This window comes from Copadichromis virginalis, linkage group LG10, assembly GCF_057382275.1.
Source record: "Copadichromis virginalis isolate Kocher_CV1m ecotype Utaka linkage group LG10, C_Virginalis_male_GT1.1, whole genome shotgun sequence".
Taxonomy (NCBI): Eukaryota; Metazoa; Chordata; class Actinopteri; order Cichliformes; family Cichlidae; genus Copadichromis; species Copadichromis virginalis.
In genome coordinates, this window is record NC_140627.1 from 20,445,673 (window position 1) to 20,468,381 (window position 22,709).

General features: G+C 37.9%; 2 protein-coding genes across 5 annotated transcripts in view; both read right to left on the reverse strand.

Moving 5' to 3' along the window:
* The window catches only part of LOC146700378 (Golgi SNAP receptor complex member 1-like), an 80,018-nt gene that overhangs the window by 49,776 nt on the left and 7,533 nt on the right, over positions 1-22,709 (reverse strand). The window lies entirely within an intron of this gene.
* On the reverse strand, positions 1,159-14,580 carry LOC146700379 (uncharacterized). 4 transcript variants are annotated; one of them, XR_014922558.1, is made up of 6 exons: positions 13,783-14,578; positions 12,860-12,888; positions 4,445-12,429; positions 2,784-2,900; positions 2,564-2,667; positions 1,159-2,459 (listed from the first exon to the last, which is right to left on the reverse strand). XR_014922558.1 is itself a non-coding variant. In XM_085470547.1 (4 exons), the coding sequence occupies exons 3-4, from the start codon at positions 11,648-11,650 to the stop codon at positions 2,895-2,897; spliced, it is 7,212 nt and encodes a 2,403-aa protein (XP_085326673.1). In that variant the 5' UTR covers positions 11,651-12,429; positions 12,860-12,888; positions 13,783-14,578; the 3' UTR covers positions 2,674-2,894. The 4 variants fall into 4 exon arrangements, 3 of the variants coding, with proteins under 3 accessions (XP_085326673.1, XP_085326672.1, XP_085326674.1); XM_085470547.1 differs by lacking the exons at positions 1,159-2,459; positions 2,564-2,667 and having other exon boundaries at positions 2,674-2,900; XM_085470546.1 differs by lacking the exons at positions 1,159-2,459; positions 2,564-2,667; positions 2,784-2,900 and having other exon boundaries at positions 3,747-12,429; positions 13,783-13,858; positions 13,951-14,580.

Below are 22,709 nucleotides of genomic sequence, written 5' to 3' on the forward strand. Positions count from 1 at the left end.
ATTGACAAAATTCTTTCACCGTGAGCGACAGCAATGTCTAGTCTACTGAATTCTCAGTTTTCATGCCTGTGGAGTTTATTATATGGACGTGGTGACAGTGTAAAGACACCATGCTCTTCTGATTTTCAAACGAACCTTCTGAGCCATTTTAACATTAGAGTCTATGGAAGAGTTGGAGGGAGGAGGCTGTGCATTGGTGACATTTATGAAAGAACCATAACACCTAGTACAATAGTAAACACATTGGATGAAAGAGGACAGCCATGGCTACGTTTTGAGGGTAAAATCATACCTGTAGAGCAAACGCTGCGGACACAGCAGCAGTTTTAAAAAAGATTTTAAGATTAATTTTTTTGCTCCTCTCACTCTAGCAGTTGAGCTGCCTCACTCTAGCCCCAACATTCCGTCCCATACACACCCATTATAAACTCTGAAACGGGTGAAAAAACATCATGAAACTTAAACTGGAACTGAAGAAAAAGTATAATAGATATTGAAAAGATAAATACAAGTTGAATAGTTGAATGTCTTGTCTTCGTTTTAAAGTTTGAATGGTGGCTCTATGTCAATGTATGTGGAAGTAGTAAGAGTTTAAAAATGAGAGAGTTGAATGAGGATTTGAAGGGTCTCCCCATTGAAATACATTATAAATTTTTGTTGAATAAAGTTGAATAAAATTAAAAATATAAATGTTAAAAATATGAAAAATAGAAGCAGTGTTGTCCAAAAGAATAGGAATCTAACGGTGTTTGAATGGTTTTTCTAAGTTGAACGGTTTTGAAGTTATAGGATTACAAAAAACGTACGGAATACAGAATAAAATATAATAACTAGAAAGTGCATTTTCTGAAGAAACTGCAGTGTGAATGCTTGAATCTGAATGTATGCACTGAAATGAATTAATTGCTGAATGTTAAGTTAAAAATCTGAATGAGCTGGAAAATACAGAATTTTTAACCTGAAAATAAAAGTGCAGAACCTTTGAAAGCTGATGTTCACACAGAAGAAGTTGGAAAAAGCTAAGCATGTTTAAAATGTAAATAATAAAAAGATGAGTAATGACAAAAGAAAATTTAGAGTCAGAAAACCTCTGAATGAATATTAAAAGTTCATATTCTTCTAATTGAAATGAACTTAAAAGATGAACAAACATTCTGCAGAAAATACAAACTTTAATATACAGCATAATGTTTTTCAGACATATACACATGTGTATATCATGTTTAATAGTATTACATACATCAATTTGTTTTGTATGTCATAGAAAATAACATAAAAATCTTAAGTCATATTTTACAGCTTCTTTCTGAAAAGGACTGGTAGAATAAAGAAAAATAACTAAATTAAATAACTAAATAAAAAATAATGAGCAACATATGAAATACATGAAAATTCAACTTTTAAAACCACAATCCTGAACCTTTAAATTGTGTTGGTTTCTTAGAACATGGCTGAACAGCTGTTTCTATCGGTCTACTTAATCTTCTGATCTGTCTACACATCTCTTTATTACTCATTCTTTTTTATGTTTTAATGTAAACAGAGTCCACACAGTGGTAAAAGAGAACTGTATAGAGATTTGTGAGTAAACTCAAATGAAAGCCTAAGGTGGTGACACAGTTTAACACATGCAAATAATCAAATAAACACATTAGTCCTTTTTGTGAACATGGATAAATAAGTATCAATAGTTTACAGCATTGTTCAGCCATGCCACTAAATGCTTTTTTACACATTGTTTTAACCTGGGCTCAGACACAAAGTCCCAAATTTAGTTAGTCCCTGACTTTGAGTTGTGGTTATGACTAATTATTATACACAAGGCTTTATCTATCTAAACTCTAAGGACACAAATATGAAAAAACCTATACTTACCAGCTGATACCCCACACTACACACTAGGTGTGCCATGTGACCTGAAACTTTGGTACAAAATCATCATAATCATTCTGTTAACACTGTTTTTTAACACTGTTTGTGTTGCTGTTCAGCAGTTTAAAATGTTTTAGATTGGATTACAGAATTTGAATTTTCTTGGGGGTTTTTGTATGTGTTTCGTTCTCAGCAGATTTTTTCTTCCATACTGTTGAATTCCAGTTACCACATTTCTGGTCATATGACATCCCAAGTGCCCACTTAAAAAAATCCCCACAGTTAATTCAACATTAAAACAAAATAAAAAAATGTTAAATAAATAAAGGTTTGCTCTGTGATGAAATATTAAATAAGCATACATTGTACAGAGCACTAACAATGAAAACAATCCTTTAGCCTGTTGATCAGAGAGAGGCAGTCATTATGTCCATTTAAAACCTGTAATCACAGAGCACAATGTTTCTGTGAAACTATGAAGTCCCATATGATCCTCATCATGTCCAGTGACTTCAGAGTGGATCCTCCCTGTCATCCGGCCAGTGTTTGATGTGTGGCAAGCAGCACAGAAGCAGGATAGCTGAGGACTTTAAAAGAAGAGCAGAAAACGGGAACATATGTAGTTGTAAATGTAAATATCAGTGATACTTGTCTTGTCAAAGGGAATAAAATAATGAAAATGTTAACTTACACACTCATTTAGAGAGGATCTTGACACTGCACAGAGGAGGCACAGTCAGTCTGACAATGATGGTGATCTCCAGGGATGTTTTCCTGCAGCAACATTCCTGCCAACTGGCCATATGATCCAGAGTAGTTGGTTTGTAATGAACAGAAAGGTGTATATGTTAGGTAGTGTGCACTCAGAGCTGGTCCTAAGAAACAAACACATCCTGTAATAAACTGAATACCTGTAGTAGTGCTGCTGCAAATATGAAGCCCTTCTATCATGAGTGGTTTCAAAGAAGGTGTTTTGGAGGCTCGGTCACAGAAACTGTGCAGTCTGTTCAGTCCTGAGTGTCTCAGCTCTGATGGGGATGGATCACAGAGGGAAACACCTGAGTACAGACATTACAATACACTCTAACACTCCTAAGGTCAAGTGAAAACACAATTTAAACACTTTACAAAGAATGAATACATGTTTTCATGGAAATTATGTCATTAACCCTTTTTGTTGTGAGTAAATCTCACCGACTGCTTGTGGGACAAGCTAGAAGGAGGACTTATCACAGAATGTCTCCTGTGCTCCAGATGTGAAGTCTCACGCTCTGATCGTACGGCGATGAAGATGGTGATGATGAAGCCTCTCTGATCTGTGGCATTACAGTTTCTAGCTGCTATGTGCTTCACACTGTTGGATCTTACATGTGAAGCTTGGAGAAGACACAGGAGGACTGTGTCTCTCTTAAAAAAGAAAAAGAAAAAAGGAAACCTAACACCCCCCCCCTCAGCTCCCACCGTAACCCCCCCCCACTCAACTCCCCAACCTCACACCATCCAATGTCTATACAAATGTAGGGTATCAGCTGGTAACAGAAAGCAAGTGTTACATATGTACTACTTATGTAACACTGCTGAAACATTTCTGGCCAGAAATGTGCAGTTATCAACCCAGACCCACCCTGATGATTGCACTGGCCGAAACATGATAAAAGCTCATAAAAATTTATGTTTCATCGAAAGATTTGTCCAAAAATATAATCGTATACTTTTGAAAAAGTTTAAAGTTTATAACAAACCAAAATAATAACATTTTTGTAAATAGTATTTCAAAATAGAGGCACACATAAAGTGGCTTAACTGTCATTATTGCTGTAATTAGGTTTGTTTGTTTGTTTGTTTGTTTGTTTGTTTGTTTGTTTTTTTAAAAAGCAACCTTTAGTCATTATTGTTCTCTCAGAAACAATGAAGAAGCTGTTGAACATTTATGTGTTGTGTAGGCAATCCTCTGGTCCACCCTCCCTCCCTCCCAGCCACAGTGAGACTGGGGCAGCCTGGCAGGATGTTGAAGCCTGGCTGCAGAGAGGATATGCCTACACTGTTCGTTTCAAACTGCTATATTTGATTTTTCTGACATTTATAGGTTACTGTTAGTGAATTTTAGATTTTCTGTAATAAATAAAATTGTCATCTTTTACTGATATCATTACTTAATTCATGTAATTGTATTTTATGTAAACAATTCAACCATTATACTGCAATGCAGGGCGTCAACTTTTAAATATCGCTCTACTTTCTTAAGTCATTCAAAAATATAGAAATTACTTACTGTATTCAAAGATCTAGATCATGAATCATCACAGGACAATACACAGTATACTGGGTCATGGTAACTATGGTATGTCTTCATGACTCCAGAATGGAGACATCGATCTGACTGAGAAATGAAAATTAGGTCAAGCAGTGTGTTCTTCTCTGTGGTAGGGGCAGTGATGACCTGTGCGTATCCCCTAGACTCAAACAGCTCCAGGATTGGTTTGTTTGCACTGGATAAAACATTCTCATTAAAATCACCACAAACTATGATGGGATGACAGTCCATGATCTCCAATGAGTCTAATAGGCTTACCAGGTTTTTCAGGAATGGCCTCAGAGTGTAGTCTGGAGGTCTGTATACAACTGCAATCAGAGCACTGACTGGTGCTTCAACCTTTAAAGCCAGAAATTCAAGGTCAGTTACATTATGGATGTACTGTTTTTCATGCACTTGAATGTCACTTTTCACATAAACAGCAACTCCACCACCACTTCTGTTTGCCATCTGGGGAAAGTTTGTGTAGGACAGGTGTCTGTTGCGTTTGAACAAATTGTAATTTTCCAAGTGGAGACTCTCTGCGACAAAAGAGCCCCGCAGGTGTGTTTCTGTTAGGCACAAAACATCTGCTAGACACAATTCATGGTGACTTTTGATGTCATTAATGTGAGCTGGCAGTCCCTCTGTATTATGATGAACAATGGTGAAAACCTCTGACCTGCTCAGTGTTTGCCTCACGTGTAGAAGAGGCATCATGTCATCAAGGTTGGCTTGTCTCATGTTCTCAAGCGCTGCAGTGATTTCTGGGTTGGTGAATATTTTTTTCTCCTCCATATCAAGAAGATACAGTCCACTGAGAGACGTCACTCTACTGACAGCTACGTAGGCCATGCCGGGCTCAAAAATGCTCTTAAGAGAGACAACAGCTGATGTAGTTGTCATACCCTGTACCTTATGTATTGTACATGCAAAGGCCAGCTTCACTGGGAACTGTCTTCGTACCACTCCTTTCTGCTTCAGATTCTCCTCTGCTCTCTCAATGTACACCATGTCGTCTGCTGGTGTGCGGTTATTCTTTCCAGATGTCTCATTATCCATTTTAAGTCCAAGCTTGATGATGTGTTGGTCGTTTTCAGAGTGAACTACTCTAAGTAGTTTTCCAAAAGCTCCATTAACCAAACCATTTTGTATGTCAATGTTTCTGGTGAGCATGACACGAGCTCCTTCTGCAACTTTCAGTGTGTCTGGTAACTCGTTTTTACCTCCTTTCAATGGTCTGTCTTGAAGTGCCATTCTGCCAGTTCTAGGATCTTTTCTATAATCATCTGCATGGATGTCAATGATATGAGTGTGGAGCAGAGCCAGTGTTGCAGAGTTGTGTGCATCCACTTCTTTATTAGTTGCAAAAATGTGCAACGCATCAGTTGGACAAAGGGCTGGTTCAGTTATGGCCTGTGACAACAAATTTCTATCTGCTTCGCAAAGCTCATCCAACTTTCCTTTCACACGAATTCTGTTCAGCATCTCTGCAAAGACAACATCATCTTTCTGACGCATAATCTCAGTCAGAGTGATCATCTGAAAATGCTCCCGCCACAGGTCGATCTCAGACGGGTCGTGCACACAGAGAGGTTTAGACTGTCGCACTGGGGGTAGCTGATAGAAGTCTCCGACAGCAATGACTGACATGCCTCCAAAGGGTCTCCGAGTCCCTTTGATCTGTTTGAGTCTTGCATCTACATATGCAAACAGATGTCTTGACACCATAGACACTTCGTCAATGACGATTATTTCAGCATTCAAAAGTTCTGATCTGACTTCATCCAGCTGATTGCCAAGTCCCTGAATGGGAGGTTTTAAGCTTCTCGGCAGCTTGAGAAGAGAATGCAGTGTTGTTCCAGAAATGTTAAAAGCTGCAGTCCCAGTGAAAGCAGTTAACAGGACAGTGGGTTTTGATATGTCAACGTCGTCTGCATATCTGGGCACTTTGCTCAGTATCTTAGATGCTTCTGAGTAGATGCATTTGATAAGATGTGATTTTCCTGTTCCAGCACCACCATTAATATAAAAGAAAAACTGCTCTGGATTTAGAGCACAGACTCTTTTAATGCACCAGTCTCTAACTGCATAAAATATGCAGGCTTGCTTCTTGTTCAGATTCTGAAACATCTGACGTAACAATGTGGGATCAATAGCAGGGGGTTCCCTGATGGCTCTGACTTCTGTTGAAGCATCAGCCTGACGGCTGTAGTCGGGCACATCTTCCTGTTCATTTTCATTGTCTCGCTCTCTTTCTTGTTCGACAAGTGGCAACCTTACGAGATCTGATTCAGGTGCCAGATTACACCATTCGTCAGTCACACCTCTGTTCTGCTCATATTCCTCAACAGCGCTCTCGATCTCCTCACTGTTTTTCTCATATTTTTCTCTGTTTCTTTTGACAATGTGTTGCACGTACTCAAGATGGTCAGTACCTGGTAGCTGTACACAGCCAGCACCATAGAAAGCCTGATAGGTTGGCAACGATGGTGTTTTCAGTTCGTGGTCTGAACGATGAGGAAGGTACAGTTTAAGCAGTCTTCCGTAATATTGCTCTGGATGTTTTTCTTGTGAGCAGCGGTGAAATCTGATGATAGCAGGCTTATTGTTTTTGCGCCTTTGCACAAACCCCATCTCATTGAGAAGGGGCAAAACATCTTTACCTTTTTTCTGTTGGCCATAGACAATCCTGCAAGTAGCAGCAAAGTCTGCCATGCACATCTCCTCATACTCTGGTGTTTCAGGTCTGGCTTTGTATTTGTCATTCAAAGATGTCATCCAAACATTGGAAGACTCAGGTGTTGTGTTGTCCAGAACTGACAGGGGACGACTCATTTTCACAGGATTATCATCAGTTGGAATGAATATTACAGCACGTGAGCATTGCTTCATGTGAAGACCACATGCACGAGCAACACACTCCTGTGCACTGATCTCTCGCTTCTTTGAATATGCCTGCATGACGGCTCTCATTTCATCGCACTCATTTACACTGTCCTTATGGGAGTTCTCAATGACAGTTTTCAGGTACTCAGATAGCCCGCCCTCTTTTTTTGATATATATTTCATTAAATAATTTGCAGCACCAAAAGCATCTAAAACAAAGCTTATGTCGATATTACTGTTCCAGGCTTCAAGCAGATGTGGATTATAGCCGTTTATCCAAGAGTCTTTTGGATCACGCTTTAGTATGATCGTACTCCTCATGTTCATTTTATTCAGGTATCTCTCATATTCTGCATGTGTCAACTTGCATCTTTCCAAGAGCTGCTCTAAACTCATGGAAGCAGTTTCAGGTTCATTCAGCAGCTGGTTCAGTGGTCTGAGCTTGTTCTTTGCCGTTTCTACTTCCAGTGCATCATCCTCACTGGGTCTTGTGATCATTGTCTCATTGCAGGGTGGTTTGGGAAAACCAAAACGGCACCCGGAGCTTAAACTCCTAAAGCACGTCTTTGTGTGGTTCTTACTGTGTTTTTGCACTTCTGTTACTTTTTTGTACAGTTCAGGTTGTTTATGTGGATCAGGCAGCTGAGCTGTGATGTATTTGTTTATAAAATCAAGAACAGTTTGCTCATCATCCTCCTCAAACACAGGAGCACCTTCTACCCACAGGAGGCAGTGTATGTGTGGGCTTCCTCTGTGCTGAAACTCAACTCTGTAAAAGTAGTCAATGACTTTGCCAAGTGGCTCTGCGGGAGATAAGAGTAAATCTCTGAATAATGCTTCAACTCTCTTGTCAAACATGCGCATTGTTGTGACAGGATTGCTTCTCAGGATGTCACACTTTGCTGACCAGTCGAGTCCTTCAAAATTCACTTGTTCACCTTGCTGCCTTGTTATTGCCTCGATCACTTCAGGCCAGCGCATTTCAGCAGCTGAAAATGTGCAAAAGAACGTGGGAGTTCCCAACTGTCTGATCATGGCAAAAAGATCTCTTGTTGTTTTCTCCCAATAGGCTGGGGTTCCTCTCAGAGGCTGCATGAATCTCACTGCATCTTTATTTCGCACCAGTTTCTCCACCTCATGTTTATCTTGTAACATGCCTGAGGTTATTTTTCTACCATCTCTGGTCAGAGGCTTTGCCTTCCTTAACTGTACTGTCATGCTGGATGTAGCCAAGTGTATTTCAGTCACAAACTGTGCAAAGAATAAATAGTTTGTGTCTTTGGCAAAACGATCATCAATGCAGAAAAGTCTTGATTTGAAATACCCACTGGGGGATACTTTGATCAGCCTTCTTTCATCAAGTGTGTTTTGGCCTGTAGGAAACTGCACAGGGAAGGCCATGGCCTCCAGTTTAGGTGTTTTGAAAAAACTTATTGGATTGTTTCTCTCTGCAGGAGCAACAGAGTAGATTCCTTCACTGAAACATAATATCTCCTCAGCCACATCAGGGGGCTGCAAACAGGACTCGAGTGCAAAACCACCATTAGTCAGTCCATCTGCTTGCTCTGAATCATCTCTCATCTGTTCATGCGATTGTTCACCATCACAGGGTAACATGTCAATGTCCTGTTCATTTATATTTTGTGCTTCACTCAGTGCATTTTTCTCACAGCTGTCAATTTCCATTAAATCAGCCTCATCATAATCGTCCTCATTCATGTTTTCATCATCATCATCCTCATCATCTTCATCAGGAAGAGTTGGATCACACAGCTCAGCATCATCTCTGATGCTCACATCCTTATACTGTGGATGAATCTGCTTGAGTTTATGCAGTGCTTGCACAAGTTTAGACCAGCTTACAGTCTGAAACAGCTGATGACCTTTGTAAGACAAGCGTCTCTTCAGTTTCACTCTGATCACCTGAGAATTAATTCTCAATCGAGGTAGTGTTTCAACAGTTTCCTGTACCTCTGATGGGACACAGACCACATTTCCTCTAATTGCTCTTTGTCTGCCTTTGGGAAGAGGAATGATCTTGGCAAATGGTATGCACTTGGCTATGAGATGTCTCTCCAGTATGTTGAGATCAGAAAGTTCAGCTGGAATATCAGCAAGATCCAACTTATTGGCAACAGCAAGTGCTGGCATGGATCCATTTTTAAGATGATCGTGGCAGGTGTGACATATCCACTCTCTCTTTCTCTCATCAGGCACTTTGCACTGCTCATTTCTGCAGTTTTCATCACAAACATGAACAAACTTTCCTGTCAAACATGTTGTAACTACATGTGGGTTTTTGACATAATTTGACCTTCTGCAGGGTCGTACTTGGTTTGGAAATGAAGCCTTGAAACATACAGTACATGGGTATGATGGTCCAGCTTTGATTTGTGATTTGAACACAGATATGGCCTCGTTGATCACACTGTTGTCACTCTCTTGGGTTTGTCTGTTCACCCATCTGTATTTCCTTTTTATTTTCATTGCACATCTCATATTGTGCATAATCCTGAAGGCAAGATTACTTTGATACCTGTCTCGCATTAGTTGTTTCATTAGTTGTCTGTGTCTTACTCTGAATGCGTTATCACGTGCATAACGCTGAGTCACTCGAGATCTCTGTCTCTCTCTGAAATCTGGGCTCTCTTGATACCTTTTAGTGATATAGTTTTTTTGTTTTTGTCTAAATTCAGCATTGTCACAGTAGCGTCTTTTAATATATTGTTGTTGTTTCTTTCTGAATTCATCGTTCTCACAGTAGCGTCTTTTAATATATTGTTGTTGTTTCTTTCTGAATTCATCGTTCTCACAGTAGCGTCTTTTAATATATTGTTGTTGTTTCTTTCTGAATTCATCGTTCTCACAGTAGCGTCTTTTAATATATTGTTGTTGTTTCTTTCTGAATTCATCGTTCTCACAGTAGCGTCTTTTAATATATTGTTGTTGTTTCTTTCTGAATTCATCGTTCTCACAGTAGCGTCTTTTAATATATTGTTGATGTTTCTGTCTAACTTCAGGATTGTTTTTATATGCCTCGCTTGTAGAAGATTTCTTCTTTTCTTTGTAATCTTTATTTGAAGCGTACTTTTGTCGTTCTTTCCTTTTTTGGTTTTCTTTTCTCTGATTTCTTGGTTTGTCTGATGCCATTAATCTTCTTTTCATTTTGCGCCTTTGCTGTTTATTAACTTTTGTCAGTTTATAGATTTTTTGTATAACTGTATCAGAAAGATCACAGTTAGCACCATTTTTTATTGCAGTCCTTGACTGACAGGAAAAAACATCATTTGATGGAAGGAAATTAAAGTCACTCGATAGTTCTTTGGTAGTTATAAAAGTAAATTCATTTTGAGGAGCTTCGTGTGATGTGAACTGAGTCATACGGACTTCTTGTTGTTTCTCCAGTGGTGTACAAACAGACATTGGAGAGATCTCAGTAAGATCAGTGGTTGTGTTTCTCCTTGGAGAAGAGGAGTTTGCTTCATCAACAGTTATATCAGAGTGAGTAGGTGCCACAGCAGTGGCAGCTGTTGGTCTGCAGACTGTGTCTGTGATAGTATCACTCAGGTTGACTGTGCTCATACTGTAGAACTGCACAGGCTTCAGTTCATAGTTACAAGAGGGTGATATCTCCATCATTTCATAAGAATCTTGGATCCTCTTAATCATGTCACTGAGGAGTGTGAATTTCAGCATCACTGCTGTACCACGATTACGTGACTGTAGTAGTAGAGGAAGACCACTGGGTGTTCTAGAGTGTGGATCAAAGAAACCATATTTGCCTGATGTGGATCTGAACACTGCGATACACAATCCACTCATAATCAATAAGGCATACTGAACATCTGACAACAGGCAGCTCAGTCCTGCTTCTAAGCTGAGAAAGGTATCTACTGCTTCCTCTGGAGGTTCTTCAAATGTCCCATACCGGGAAGGCTGTGTCATGTCGACATCATACATAGACCAGCGAGCATCAACTTTGTCTGGCAGCTCATCGGTTGCCAAATGAATATTTTTAGGAAATCTTTTCTTGGCCTCTTTGTACATCACATCACCTTTATCCAAGACCAGATTAAGGTCAGCTGTAGTCATGTTATCATTCTCATGAAGGAAAGCAAGAAATGTGAGTGAGTTACATGTGCACTGCTTGTTTCTGGAGTCTCCATATTTGGGATGAGCCTGGCTGTGAGATGCACAGATATGTGTAACAGAGGGCTGGTTTTCAAAGTTCACTCTTTCTGCATGAGATGGTCCTGCCACATCACTGTGACGGCCTCTTTTTACAATATCAGCATAACCCACCTGTGGGGCACTTGACACCTCAGGTTGGTCTCTATGGTTTACCTGATGATCATTAAATTCATGCTGCAATCCAATCTTTACAGCATCTGCATAGGATACCTGTTGTACATGTGCAGGAACATGTTGACCTGCCTGTTTGACACCATCAGCATTGGTCTTTGCAGACACAAAGTCTTCTGCAGAGCTCTGAGGAAAATCACACTCAGCTTGTTCACATGTTGGTACTTCATGAAACTCATGGAACTTCTTCCAGCGTTGTTTTGCAGCTTGTGACTTTTTCTGCTTCCTTGGCATTTTTACACAAGTGTTTCTCTTAGTCTTTAGAAAATATGTTTATAAAATAAGAGTGGCACACAGCAGATGTTCTCTTTGTCTTTATATTTCAGTTTTTATTTCTCAGAAACAGATGTCTTTGTTTGTTTGACAGTTTGTCAGTCGAGAGAATAATATGCACTCTCTTTATTGGCTTGGCACAACTTAGCAGCAAGCGAGAAAATTTAGAAGAGAGAACAGACAGAGCAGGAGAAACACGGCTGGGAAATCACAATCAAACCGTGAATTAGAGTTTTCTTTATTTGTTCAGTTTGTTCTCAGGTAGAGGCAATATGCACTCTTTATTGCTTTAATGGCTTGGCATTTTTCAGCAGCAAGCCAAGAGTGAAAAACAGGTAGAGAGAAAATTTAGCAGAGAGAACAGACAGAGCAGGAGAGACACGGCTTTAAATCAAACCGCAGAGTTTTCTTTGTTTGTTCAGTTTGTTCTCAGGTTGAGGCAAAATATGCACTCTTTATTGTTTTATTGGCTTGTGCATTTTTCAGCAGCAAGCCAAAGAGTGAAAAACAGGTAGAGAGAAAATTTAGCAGAGAGAACAGACAGAGCAGGAGAGACACGGCTTTAAATCAAACCGCAATAAGATTCTTGGTTTGGCAAAATTTCTCACAAACCACAGGGTGAAATACAGATGGAAAGAAGGCAGAGACAACAGGTGGAGTAGGACAGAAGATAGAGGGGTTGGGGGGTTGGGATGTGAGATAGAAGACTGGAGATCTGGTCCTTGTTCTTCTTCTGCACACTGTGAACAAAAAACAAGAAAAAAAAAATAATTTTAATAAAATGATATCACATGGTAATTGTATGAACTAATTGTGACTACTGAAAAAGGACAAAACAAATATTCAAGCTAAACTGTTGTCGGCTGCCATGTGCAAAAAGTTGCACAATTTGGCACTTTTTAAAAGAATAAATATTTAATTAAATTCAGCAATAATATTTTTAAATACAAATATGATTGAGTGAATTGTTAACTAATCACATGTAATGTGCAAAAATGTACGAAAAAAATATTTTAGCCCAATTGTTAAGCTGAACTTATGTGTATTTATTATAAAAATGTGTTTAAAAGGTCTAGCACAAAGTTTGAACCCATCACTTTAAAGCTTATATTAGTCAGACTCTTTTTTTAAAATTTTGGTGTACTTCTCTAACAGTATGTGCACACCTACCAGGCAAAGCACAGATGTGAGTCAAGTTCCTGAAAGTGTAAGACAAGAAATAACATGTTAGTTGTCTGTACAGTGTTATCAGACTAACAAAAAAACAAAGCCCACACGACATGATACACTGAACTTATAGTCAGCAGGGTAATTATAGAGTAATATAGCACACCAGCTGATACAGCAGCCATTTTATAATTCAAACTAATTAACTGAAGTATTTATTTAAGTACTTATATAAGGCTACTGTTAGACTGTTACTAGCCTTAGCATCGCTGCTAATGCTAGCATTCCTGCTAGCGTTAGCACTTCAGTTAGTGTTAGCACTGCTGGTAGAACTAGCACTCTTACTGTTAAAACTGAGGCACAATGGCAATAATAAAGCTCATTTGTTACTTTTGTCTCACTGACCGCCAATAAATATCACAGGAATATCACAGGAATATTCTTTTTGTCAGTTAAAAACTGCTAAGGCTAGTGTTGGCACTATAGCTAGCGTTAGCATTGATGCTAGCATTAGCATCGAAGCTAGCATTAGCACTGCTACTAACAGCAAAAGTCATAAAGTACTCTTACTGTTAAAACTGAGGCACAATGGCAATAATAAATCTCATTTGTTACTTTTGTCTCACTGACCGCCAATAAATATCACAGGAATATCACAAGAATATTCTTTTTGTCAGTTAACAACTGCTAAGGCTAGTGTTAGCACTATAGCTAGCATTAGCATTGAAGCTAGCGTTAGCACTGCTGCTAACAGCAAAAGTCATAAACCTATATAAATGGTAGCAAAGGTTATTCTTTTTTTGCTTTCTTTATTCTTTGAACTCTGTTGAACTTTAAAAAGACTTGATATGTGAGTTTAAATGTCAAACATGTATTTTTACCATCATAAAACTAAAACAGTGCTGTACTGAGTGTATTGTACTTACCACAGCAGAGAGCAAAGCGGAATGACGGCAGTTGGTGCAGTGATTAGTTAAAGACTGATGAGGCGTTCAGGTGGTGCTTGGAAATTTGAGCATCAGTTTGAACATCAATAATGAGCATATATATTTCTCTGTCATAGAGAGACAGAGAAAAAAATACACAAGACTCACCAGCATACAAATTGGTACTTTTTCTCTTTATGTCACTCATTCGCTTATACTCAGGAAAGAGGGCAACTGGCATTAAATTAGCAAATAAAAAGTATGTCATCTTGAACTGTTTTATGGATTTTATTTTAAGACTACTTTGAGCGTATTCGTGGGGAGATTAACTATACAGACTAAAAACAGAGACATTAAATGAGATTCGATTATTTAAAATGTGGGAAAATACACTACAGACAGGTAGATGCTGTGAGCTTTAATTATCCAGTCAGAAAAGATTATTTTAAAGTCATCAACTGACTAAAACTGCCGAGGTATGAAAAACCTGTGTGGAGAAGACAAGTCCACCAATACACAATCAACTTGAATTTAACAGGGCAATAATTCAGGGCTCTATTCAGTTAGCCTATATTAACTACTGACATACTGTTAATCTGTGGCAAAAGCCTGTCAAACCTGTCTTATTGTACCTATTGAAAAAGTTAATCTTACTACAACTGCTTAGATGTAACACACATTTTTGATTTAATCTTGGCAGAGTGAGAGACAGAGCTCGTTAAGCAGGCAGGTGTGAGCCTGGTTGCTATAGTGACCGCACCCAAGGGCTCCATACACACGGACACAGACATGTGGACTGAAATGAATTAATTGCTGAATTTTGAGTTAAAAATTTTGAATGAGATAAAAAAACAAAAAAAACAACCTGAATTTAACCTGAAAACAACAGTGCTGAACTGCTAAAAGCTGAAGGTTACACAGAAGAAGTTGGAAAAAAGCTGAAAATGTTTTAATTGTAAATTAGAAAAACCTAAGAAATGAGAAAAGAACATTTAGAGTCAGAAAACATCTGAAAGAATATTAAAAGGTCATATTCTTTGAATCACTGAATGACTAAAATGTGATCCCTCCACTTGGACCCACACAGTTTAAAAAGTTTACATCTCTGAGCTTTGAAAGACAAGATGTTGGAAAGAGAACAACGATGGCGACGTTTTGAGGGTAAAATGATGGCTTTAACACTGTGGACACAGCAGCAGTTGAAAGAGAAGTGTTTAAGATGAATCTTGGCAGAGTGAGAGAGAGAGCTCGTTAAGCAGGCAGGTGTGAGCCTGGTTACTATAGTGACCACACCCAAGGGCTCCATACACACGGACACAGACATGCACCTCACTTTTGCTGCTTAAAATGAACAGAAAAGTCAGGCTGAAACAAATCGTTCCCAAATGAAAAGTAAAAGTCGTATTGACAAAATTCTTTCACTGTGAGCGACAGCAATGTCTAGTCTACCGAATTCTCAGTTTTCATGCCTGTGGAGTTTATTATATGGACGTGGTGACAGTGGAAAGACACCATGCTCTTCTGATTTTCAAACGAACCTTCTGAGCCATTTTAACATTAGAGTCTATGGAAGAGTTGGAGGGAGGAGGCTGTGCATTGGTGACATTTACGAAAGAACCATAACACCTAGGACAATAGTAAACACATTGGATGAAAGAGGACAGCGATGGCTACGTTTTGAGGGTAAAATCATACCTGTAGAGCAAACGCTGCGGACACAGCAGCAGTTTTAAAAAAGATTTTAAGATTAATTTTTTTGCTCCTCTCACTCTAGCAGTTGAGCTGCCTCACTCTAGCCCCAACATTCCGTCCCATACACACCCATTATAAACTCTGAAACGGGTGAAAAAACATCATGAAACTTAAACTGGAACTGAAGAAAAAGTATAATAGATATTGAAAAGATAAATACAAGTTGAATAGTTGAATGTCTTGTCTTCGTTTTAAAGTTTGAATGGTGGCTCTATGTCAATGTATGTGGAAGTAGTAAGAGTTTAAAAATGAATAAGTTGAATGAGGATTTGAAGGGTCTCTCCATTGAAATACATTATAAATTTTTGTTAAATAAAGTTGAATAAAATTAAAAATATAAATGTTAAAAATGAGAAAAGTAGAAGCTTTCATGTCCAAAAGAATAGGAATCTAACGGTGTTTGAATGGTTTTTCTAAGTTGAGCGGTTTTGAAGGAGTGAGATGCCAAAAAACGTACGGAATATATAATAATAATAATAATAACTAGAAAGTGCATTTTCTGAAGAAACTGCAGTGTGAATGCTTGAATCTGAATGTATGCACTGAAATGAATTAATTGCGGAATTTTGAGTTAAAACTTTTTTAATGAGATAAAAAAAAAAAAAAATTTAACCTGAAAACAAAAGTGCTGAACTGCTAAAAGCTGAAGGTTACACAGAAGAAGAAGTTGGAAAAAAGCTGAAAATGTTTTAATTGTAAATTAGAAAAACCTAAGAAATGAGAAAAGAACATTTAGAGTCAGAAAACATCTGAATGAATATTAAAAGGTCATATTCTTTGAATCACTGAATGACTCAAATGTGATCCCTCCACTTTGATCCACACAGTTTAAAAAGTTTAAATGCCTGAGCTTTGAAAGATACGGTGTTGGAAAGAGAACAATAATGGCGACAATTTGAGGGTAAAATGATGGCTGTAACACTGTGGACACAGCAGCAGTTGAAAGAGAAGTGCTTAAGATGAATCTTGGTACAGTGGCAGGCAGAGCTCGTTAAGCAGGCAGGTGTGAGCCTGGTTGCTATAGTGACCGCACCCAATGGCTCCATACACACGTACACAGACATGCGCCTCACTTTTGCTGCTTAAAATGAACAGAAAAGTCAGGCCGAAACAAATCGTTCCCAAATGAAAAGTAAAAGTCGTATTGACGAAATTCTTTCACCGTGAGCGACAGCAATGTCTAGTCTACCTAATTCTCAGTTTTCATGCCTGTGGAGCTTATTATATGGACGTGGTGACAGTGGAAAGACACCATGCTCTTCTGATTTTCAAACGAACCTTCTGAGCCATTTTAACATTAGAGTCTATGGAAGAGTTGGAGGGAGGAGGCTGTGCATTGGTGACATTTATGAAAGAACCATAACACCTAGGACAATAGTAAACACATTGGATGAAAGAGGACAGCGATGGCTACGTTTTGAGGGTAAAATCATACCTGTAGAGCAAACGCTGCAGACACAGCAGCAGTTTTAAAAAAGATTTTAAGATTAATTTTTTTGCTCCTCTCACTCTAGCAGTTGAGCTGCCTCACTCTAGCCCCAACATTCCGTCCCATACACACCCATTATAAACTCTGAAACGGGTGAAAAAACATCATGAAACTTAAACTGGAACTGAAGAAAAAGTATAATAGATATTGAAAAGATAAATACAAGTTGAATAGTTGAATGTCTTGTCTTCGTTTTAAAGTTTGAATGGTGGCTCTATGTCAATGTATGTGGAAGTAGTAAGAGTTTAAAAATGAGTAAGTTGAATGAGGATTTGAAGGGTCTCTCCATTGAAATACATTATAAATTTTTGTTAAATAAAGTTGAATAAAATTAAAAATATAAATGTTAAAAATGAGAAAAGTAGAAGCATTCATGTCCAAAAGAATAGGAATCTAACGGTGTTTGAATGGTTTTTCTAAGTTGAGCGGTTTTGAAGGAGTGAGATGCCAAAAAACGTACGGAATATATAATAATAATAATAATAATAACTAGAAAGTGCATTTTCTGAAGAAACTGCAGTGTGAATGCTTGAATCTGAATGTATGCACTGAAATGAATTAATTGCTGAATTTTGAGTTAAAAATATTGAATGAGATTTAAAAAAAACAAAAAAAACCCGAATTTAACCTGAAAACAAAGGTGCTGAACTGCTAAAAGCTGAAGGTTACACAGAAGAAGAAGTTGGAAAAAAGCTGAAAATGTTTTAAATGTAAATTAGAAAACCCTAAGAAATGAGAAAAGAACATTTAGAGTCAGAAAACATCTGAATGAATATTAAAAGGTCATATTCTTTGAATCACTGAATGACTCAAATGTGATCCCTCCACTTTGATCCACACAGTTTAAAAAGTTTAAATGCCTGAGCTTTGAAAGATACGGTGTTGGAAAGAGAACAATAATGGCGACAATTTGAGGGTAAAATGATGGCTGTAACACTGTGGACACAGCAGCAGTTGAAAGAGAAGTGCTTAAGATGAATCTTGGTACAGTGGCAGGCAGAGCTCGTTAAGCAGGCAGGTGTGAGCCTGGTTGCTATAGTGACCGCACCCAATGGCTCCATACACACGTACACAGACATGCGCCTCACTTTTGCTGCTTAAAATGAACAGAAAAGTCAGGCCGAAACAAATCGTTCCCAAATGAAAAGTATAGGTCGTATTGACAAAATTCTTTCACCGTGAGTGACAGCCATGTCTAGTCTACCTAATTCTCAGTTTTCATGTCTGTGGAGTTTATTATATGGACGTGGTGACAGTGGAAAGACACCATGCTCTTCTGATTTTCAAACGAACCTTCTGAGCCATTTTAACATTAGAGTCTATGGAAGAGTTGGAGGGAGGAGGCTGTGCATTGGTGACATTTACGAAAGAACCATAACACCTAGGACAATAGTAAACACATTGGATGAAAGAGGACAGCGATGGCTACGTTTTGAGGGTAAAATCATACCTGTAGAGCAAACGCTGCGGACACAGCAGCAGTTTTAAAAAAGATTTTAAGATTAATTTTTTTGCTCCTCTCACTCTAGCAGTTGAGCTGCCTCACTCTAGCCCCAACATTCCGTCCCATACACACCCATTATAAACTCTGAAACGGGTGAAAAAACATCATGAAACTTAAACTGGAACTGAAGAAAAAGTATAATAGATATTGAAAAGATAAATACAAGTTGAATAGTTGAATGTCTTGTCTTCGTTTTAAAGTTTGAATGGTGGCTCTATGTCAATGTATGTGGAAGTAGTAAGAGTTTAAAAATGAGTAAGTTGAATGAGAATTTGAAGGGTCTCCCCATTGAAATACATGGGAAATTTTTGTTGAATAAAGTTGAATAAAATTAAAAATATAAATGTTAAAAATATGAAAAATAGAAGCAGTCATGTCCAAAAGAATAGGAATCTAACGGTGTTTGAATGGTTTTTCTAAGTTGAACGGTTTTGAAGGAGTTAGATGCCAAAAAACGTACGGAATATGGAATAATAGATAATAAGAAAGATTAGAAGAACAATACTGTGAATGCTTTTCAAGCATTCACACTAATAATAAAGATTAGAAGAACAATACTGTGAATGCTTTTCAAGCATTCACACTAATAATAATAATAAAGATTAGAATAACAATACTGTGAATGCTTTTCAAGCATTCACACTAATAATAATAAAGATTAGAAGAACAATACTGTGAATGCTTTTCAAGCATTCACACTAATAAAGATTAGAAGAACAATACTGTGAATGCTTTTCAAGCATTCACACTAATAAAGATTAGAAGAACAATACTGTGAATGCTTTTCAAGCATTCACACTAATAATAAAGATTAGAATAACAATACTGTGAATGCTTTTCAAGCATTCACACTAACTAGAAAGAGCATTTTCTGAAGAAACTGCAGTGTGAATGCTTGAATCTGAATGTATGGACTGAAATGAATTAATTGCTGAATTTTGAGTTAAAAATTTTGAATGAGATAAAAAAACAAAAAAACAACCTGAATTTAACCTGAAAACAAAAGTGCTGAACTGCTAAAAGCTGAAGGTTACACAGAAGAAGAAGTTGGAAAAAAGCTGAAAATGTTTTAATTGTAAATTAGAAAAACCTAAGAAATGAGAAAAGAACATTTAGAGTCAGAAAACATCTGAAAGAATATTAAAAGGTCATATTCTTTGAATCACTGAATGACTAAAATGTGATCCCTCCACTTGGACCCACACAGTTTAAAAAGTTTACATCTCTGAGCTTTGAAAGACAAGATGTTGGAAAAAGAACAACGATGGCGACGTTTTGAGGGTAAAATGATGGCTGTGACACTGTGGACACAGCAGCAGTTGAAAGAGAAGTGTTTAAGATAAATCTTGGCAGAGAGAGAGAGAGAGAGAGAGAGAGAGCTCGTTAAGCAGGCAGGTGTGAGCCTGGTTGCTATAGTGACTGCACCCAATGGCTCCATACACACGACACAGACATGCGCCTCACTTTTGCTCCTTAAAATGAACAGAAAAGTCAGGCCGAAACAAATCGTTCCCAAATGAAAAGTAAAAGTCGTATTGACGAAATTCTTTCACCGTGAGCGACAGCAGCTTCTAGTCTACCAAATTCTCAGTTTTCATGTCTGTGGAGTTTATTATATGGACGTGGTGACAGTGGAAAGACACCATGCTCTTCTGATTTTCAAACGAACCTTCTGAGCCATTTTAACATTGGAGTCTATGGAAGAGTTGGAGGGAGGAGGCTGTGCATTGGCGACATTTATGAAAGAACCATAACACCTAGTACAATAGTAAACACATTGGATGAAAGAGGACAGCCATGGCTACGTTTTGAGGGTAAAATCATACCTGTAGAGCAAACGCTGCGGACACAGCAGCAGTTTTAAAAAAGATTTTAAGATTAATTTTTTTGCTCCTCTCACTCTAGCAGTTGAGCTGCCTCACTCTAGCCCCAACATTCCGTCCCATACACACCCATTATAAACTCTGAAACGGGTGAAAAAACATCATGAAACTTAAACTGGAACTGAAGAAAAAGTATAATAGATATTGAAAAGATAAATACAAGTTGAATAGTTGAATGTCTTGTCTTCGTTTTAAAGTTTGAATGGTGGCTCTATGTCAATGTATGTGGAAGTAGTAAGAGTTTAAAAATGAGTAAATTGAATGAGAATTTGAAGGGTCTCCCCATTGAAATACATGGGAAATTTTTGTTGAATAAAGTTGAATAAAATTAAAAATATAAATGTTAAAAATGAGAAAAATAGAAGCAGTCATGTCCAAAAGAATAGGAATCTAATGGTGTTTGAATGGTTTTTCTAAGTTGAACGGTTTTGAAGGAGTAGGAGTACAAAAAACGTACGGAATAGATAAAATAGAATAATAAAGATTAGAAGAACAATACTGTGAATGCTTTTCAAGCATTCACACTAATAAAGATTAGAAGAACAATACTGTGAATGCTTTTCAAGCATTCACACTAATAATAAAGATTAGAAGAACAATACTGTGAATGCTTTTCAAGCATTCACACTAATAAAGATTAGAAGAACAATACTGTGAATGCTTTTCAAGCATTCACACTAATAAGAAGAAGAAAAACACCAGCAGTCCAAAACATTTATAAACTGAGCAGCAGCAACGTGTTGTCTGTCGATCAGCTAATAGCTAAATCGAATCCTTTTAGCAGCCCTCAATACTGAGACGATGCCGCACATTTTAACCTCATTTCTTACATTCAGTATTGAACATTTGTTCATATAGTGCATTTACTCCACCGAATCCCAAACAAGAATCTCCTCATCAATCACTGACATGTTCACACCTTCGACAAGTCAAAGTGCAACAGTGGTTTCTCAGATCAGCCTCACAGAGCCTCAGATTTTATGTGCATTCTTCTTTCAAGCTCCATCTATCTAAATAACAGCACGCCCAATATCTCATAAAATTGACAATAAAAACAGTTCCTCAACTTGCAGAGACCGCTGCTGAGACTGTGTTTCACTGTTAAAGGTAAATTTAACTCCTCAATTTTCAATCTGAGAGTCTAAACTGTCTGAAGAGTATTAATAGTTTGTCTTTGCTGATGTCTGCTCCTCCTCCACAGGTGATACAGGAGGAAAATGTTTCTCTGGGTAAAATCAGCAACGCTTGTTTATCCGAAACAAACCAAGGATGCACTGGAGGAAGAAATAACCACACTGCGACAGCAGGTGGGCTATTTTTTCCTCATACGGTTGGGAAGGTGCTTAAAGTGGGTGGTTTATTTCTGAATCATGTTCAGTGATCACGGCAGCGCGCATCTCAGCACATTTCTGGCATTTCAACAAGTCCAGTACTGGCACTGTCAATAATGTTACTGTTGGCTCAGGGAAGTGTATTAGCATTAGCTGAAGTACTCATCAAATACAACGCAGTATTTAAAATGTTCATATAACACTTTATATAAAGGTATAGACTCTTTTCTTTTTAACTTGCTCTGACCTTTCTTAAAAAAACACTGCCTCTGTTAGGAACAAATAAAAAACAAAAAGATAATACAAATAAATACAAATCAGAATAAAGTCAAAACTGCTTTTTGCTTCATTAAAAAAAAAAAAAAAAAGGCATAACATGTTCTCATCGTTAAGGCCAAAAAGTGTGATACCCAGTGTCACACGAGCCTAATGACTGGCCTCCTTGTGGCGGCCTTGTGAATAATTTGGTTGCTAGCGGACCGCTGTAGTCACCTGCAGTTTGCACAGAAGACGTCGACTTATCTGAACTCGCCGAGCAAACATGTTCAGTGAATTGTAATTCGCATGGTGGCTGCAGAATGGTCTCTAGACCTGTATGACCTTGTTGTGGTTGTATGAATTTTTTAAATGGATATTAAACAAAACTGATATACTTCCACATTAAAGAAAAAGTAAATAAATGGGAAGTTAATAAGAAGTATTCAGAAGCAACCATGTAAAATACCTGAAAATGAAATCTCAAAGAAACTCATAAATGTTTAACTAAGGAAAATGTAAAATGAAAGGCACCTAAATGATGACTAATCATGTTGGATTCCCGGCTCGACAAACTGCCGCGTCAGTTGGTAAGTTCAAAGCTGTGGTGCATATCTCAACACTGACACGGTGGATTTTTCACTGAAGTAGCTAAACACTTTAATGGCTCTCCAGACTTTTCAAACAAAACCATTATCACCATTAAAAAAGTC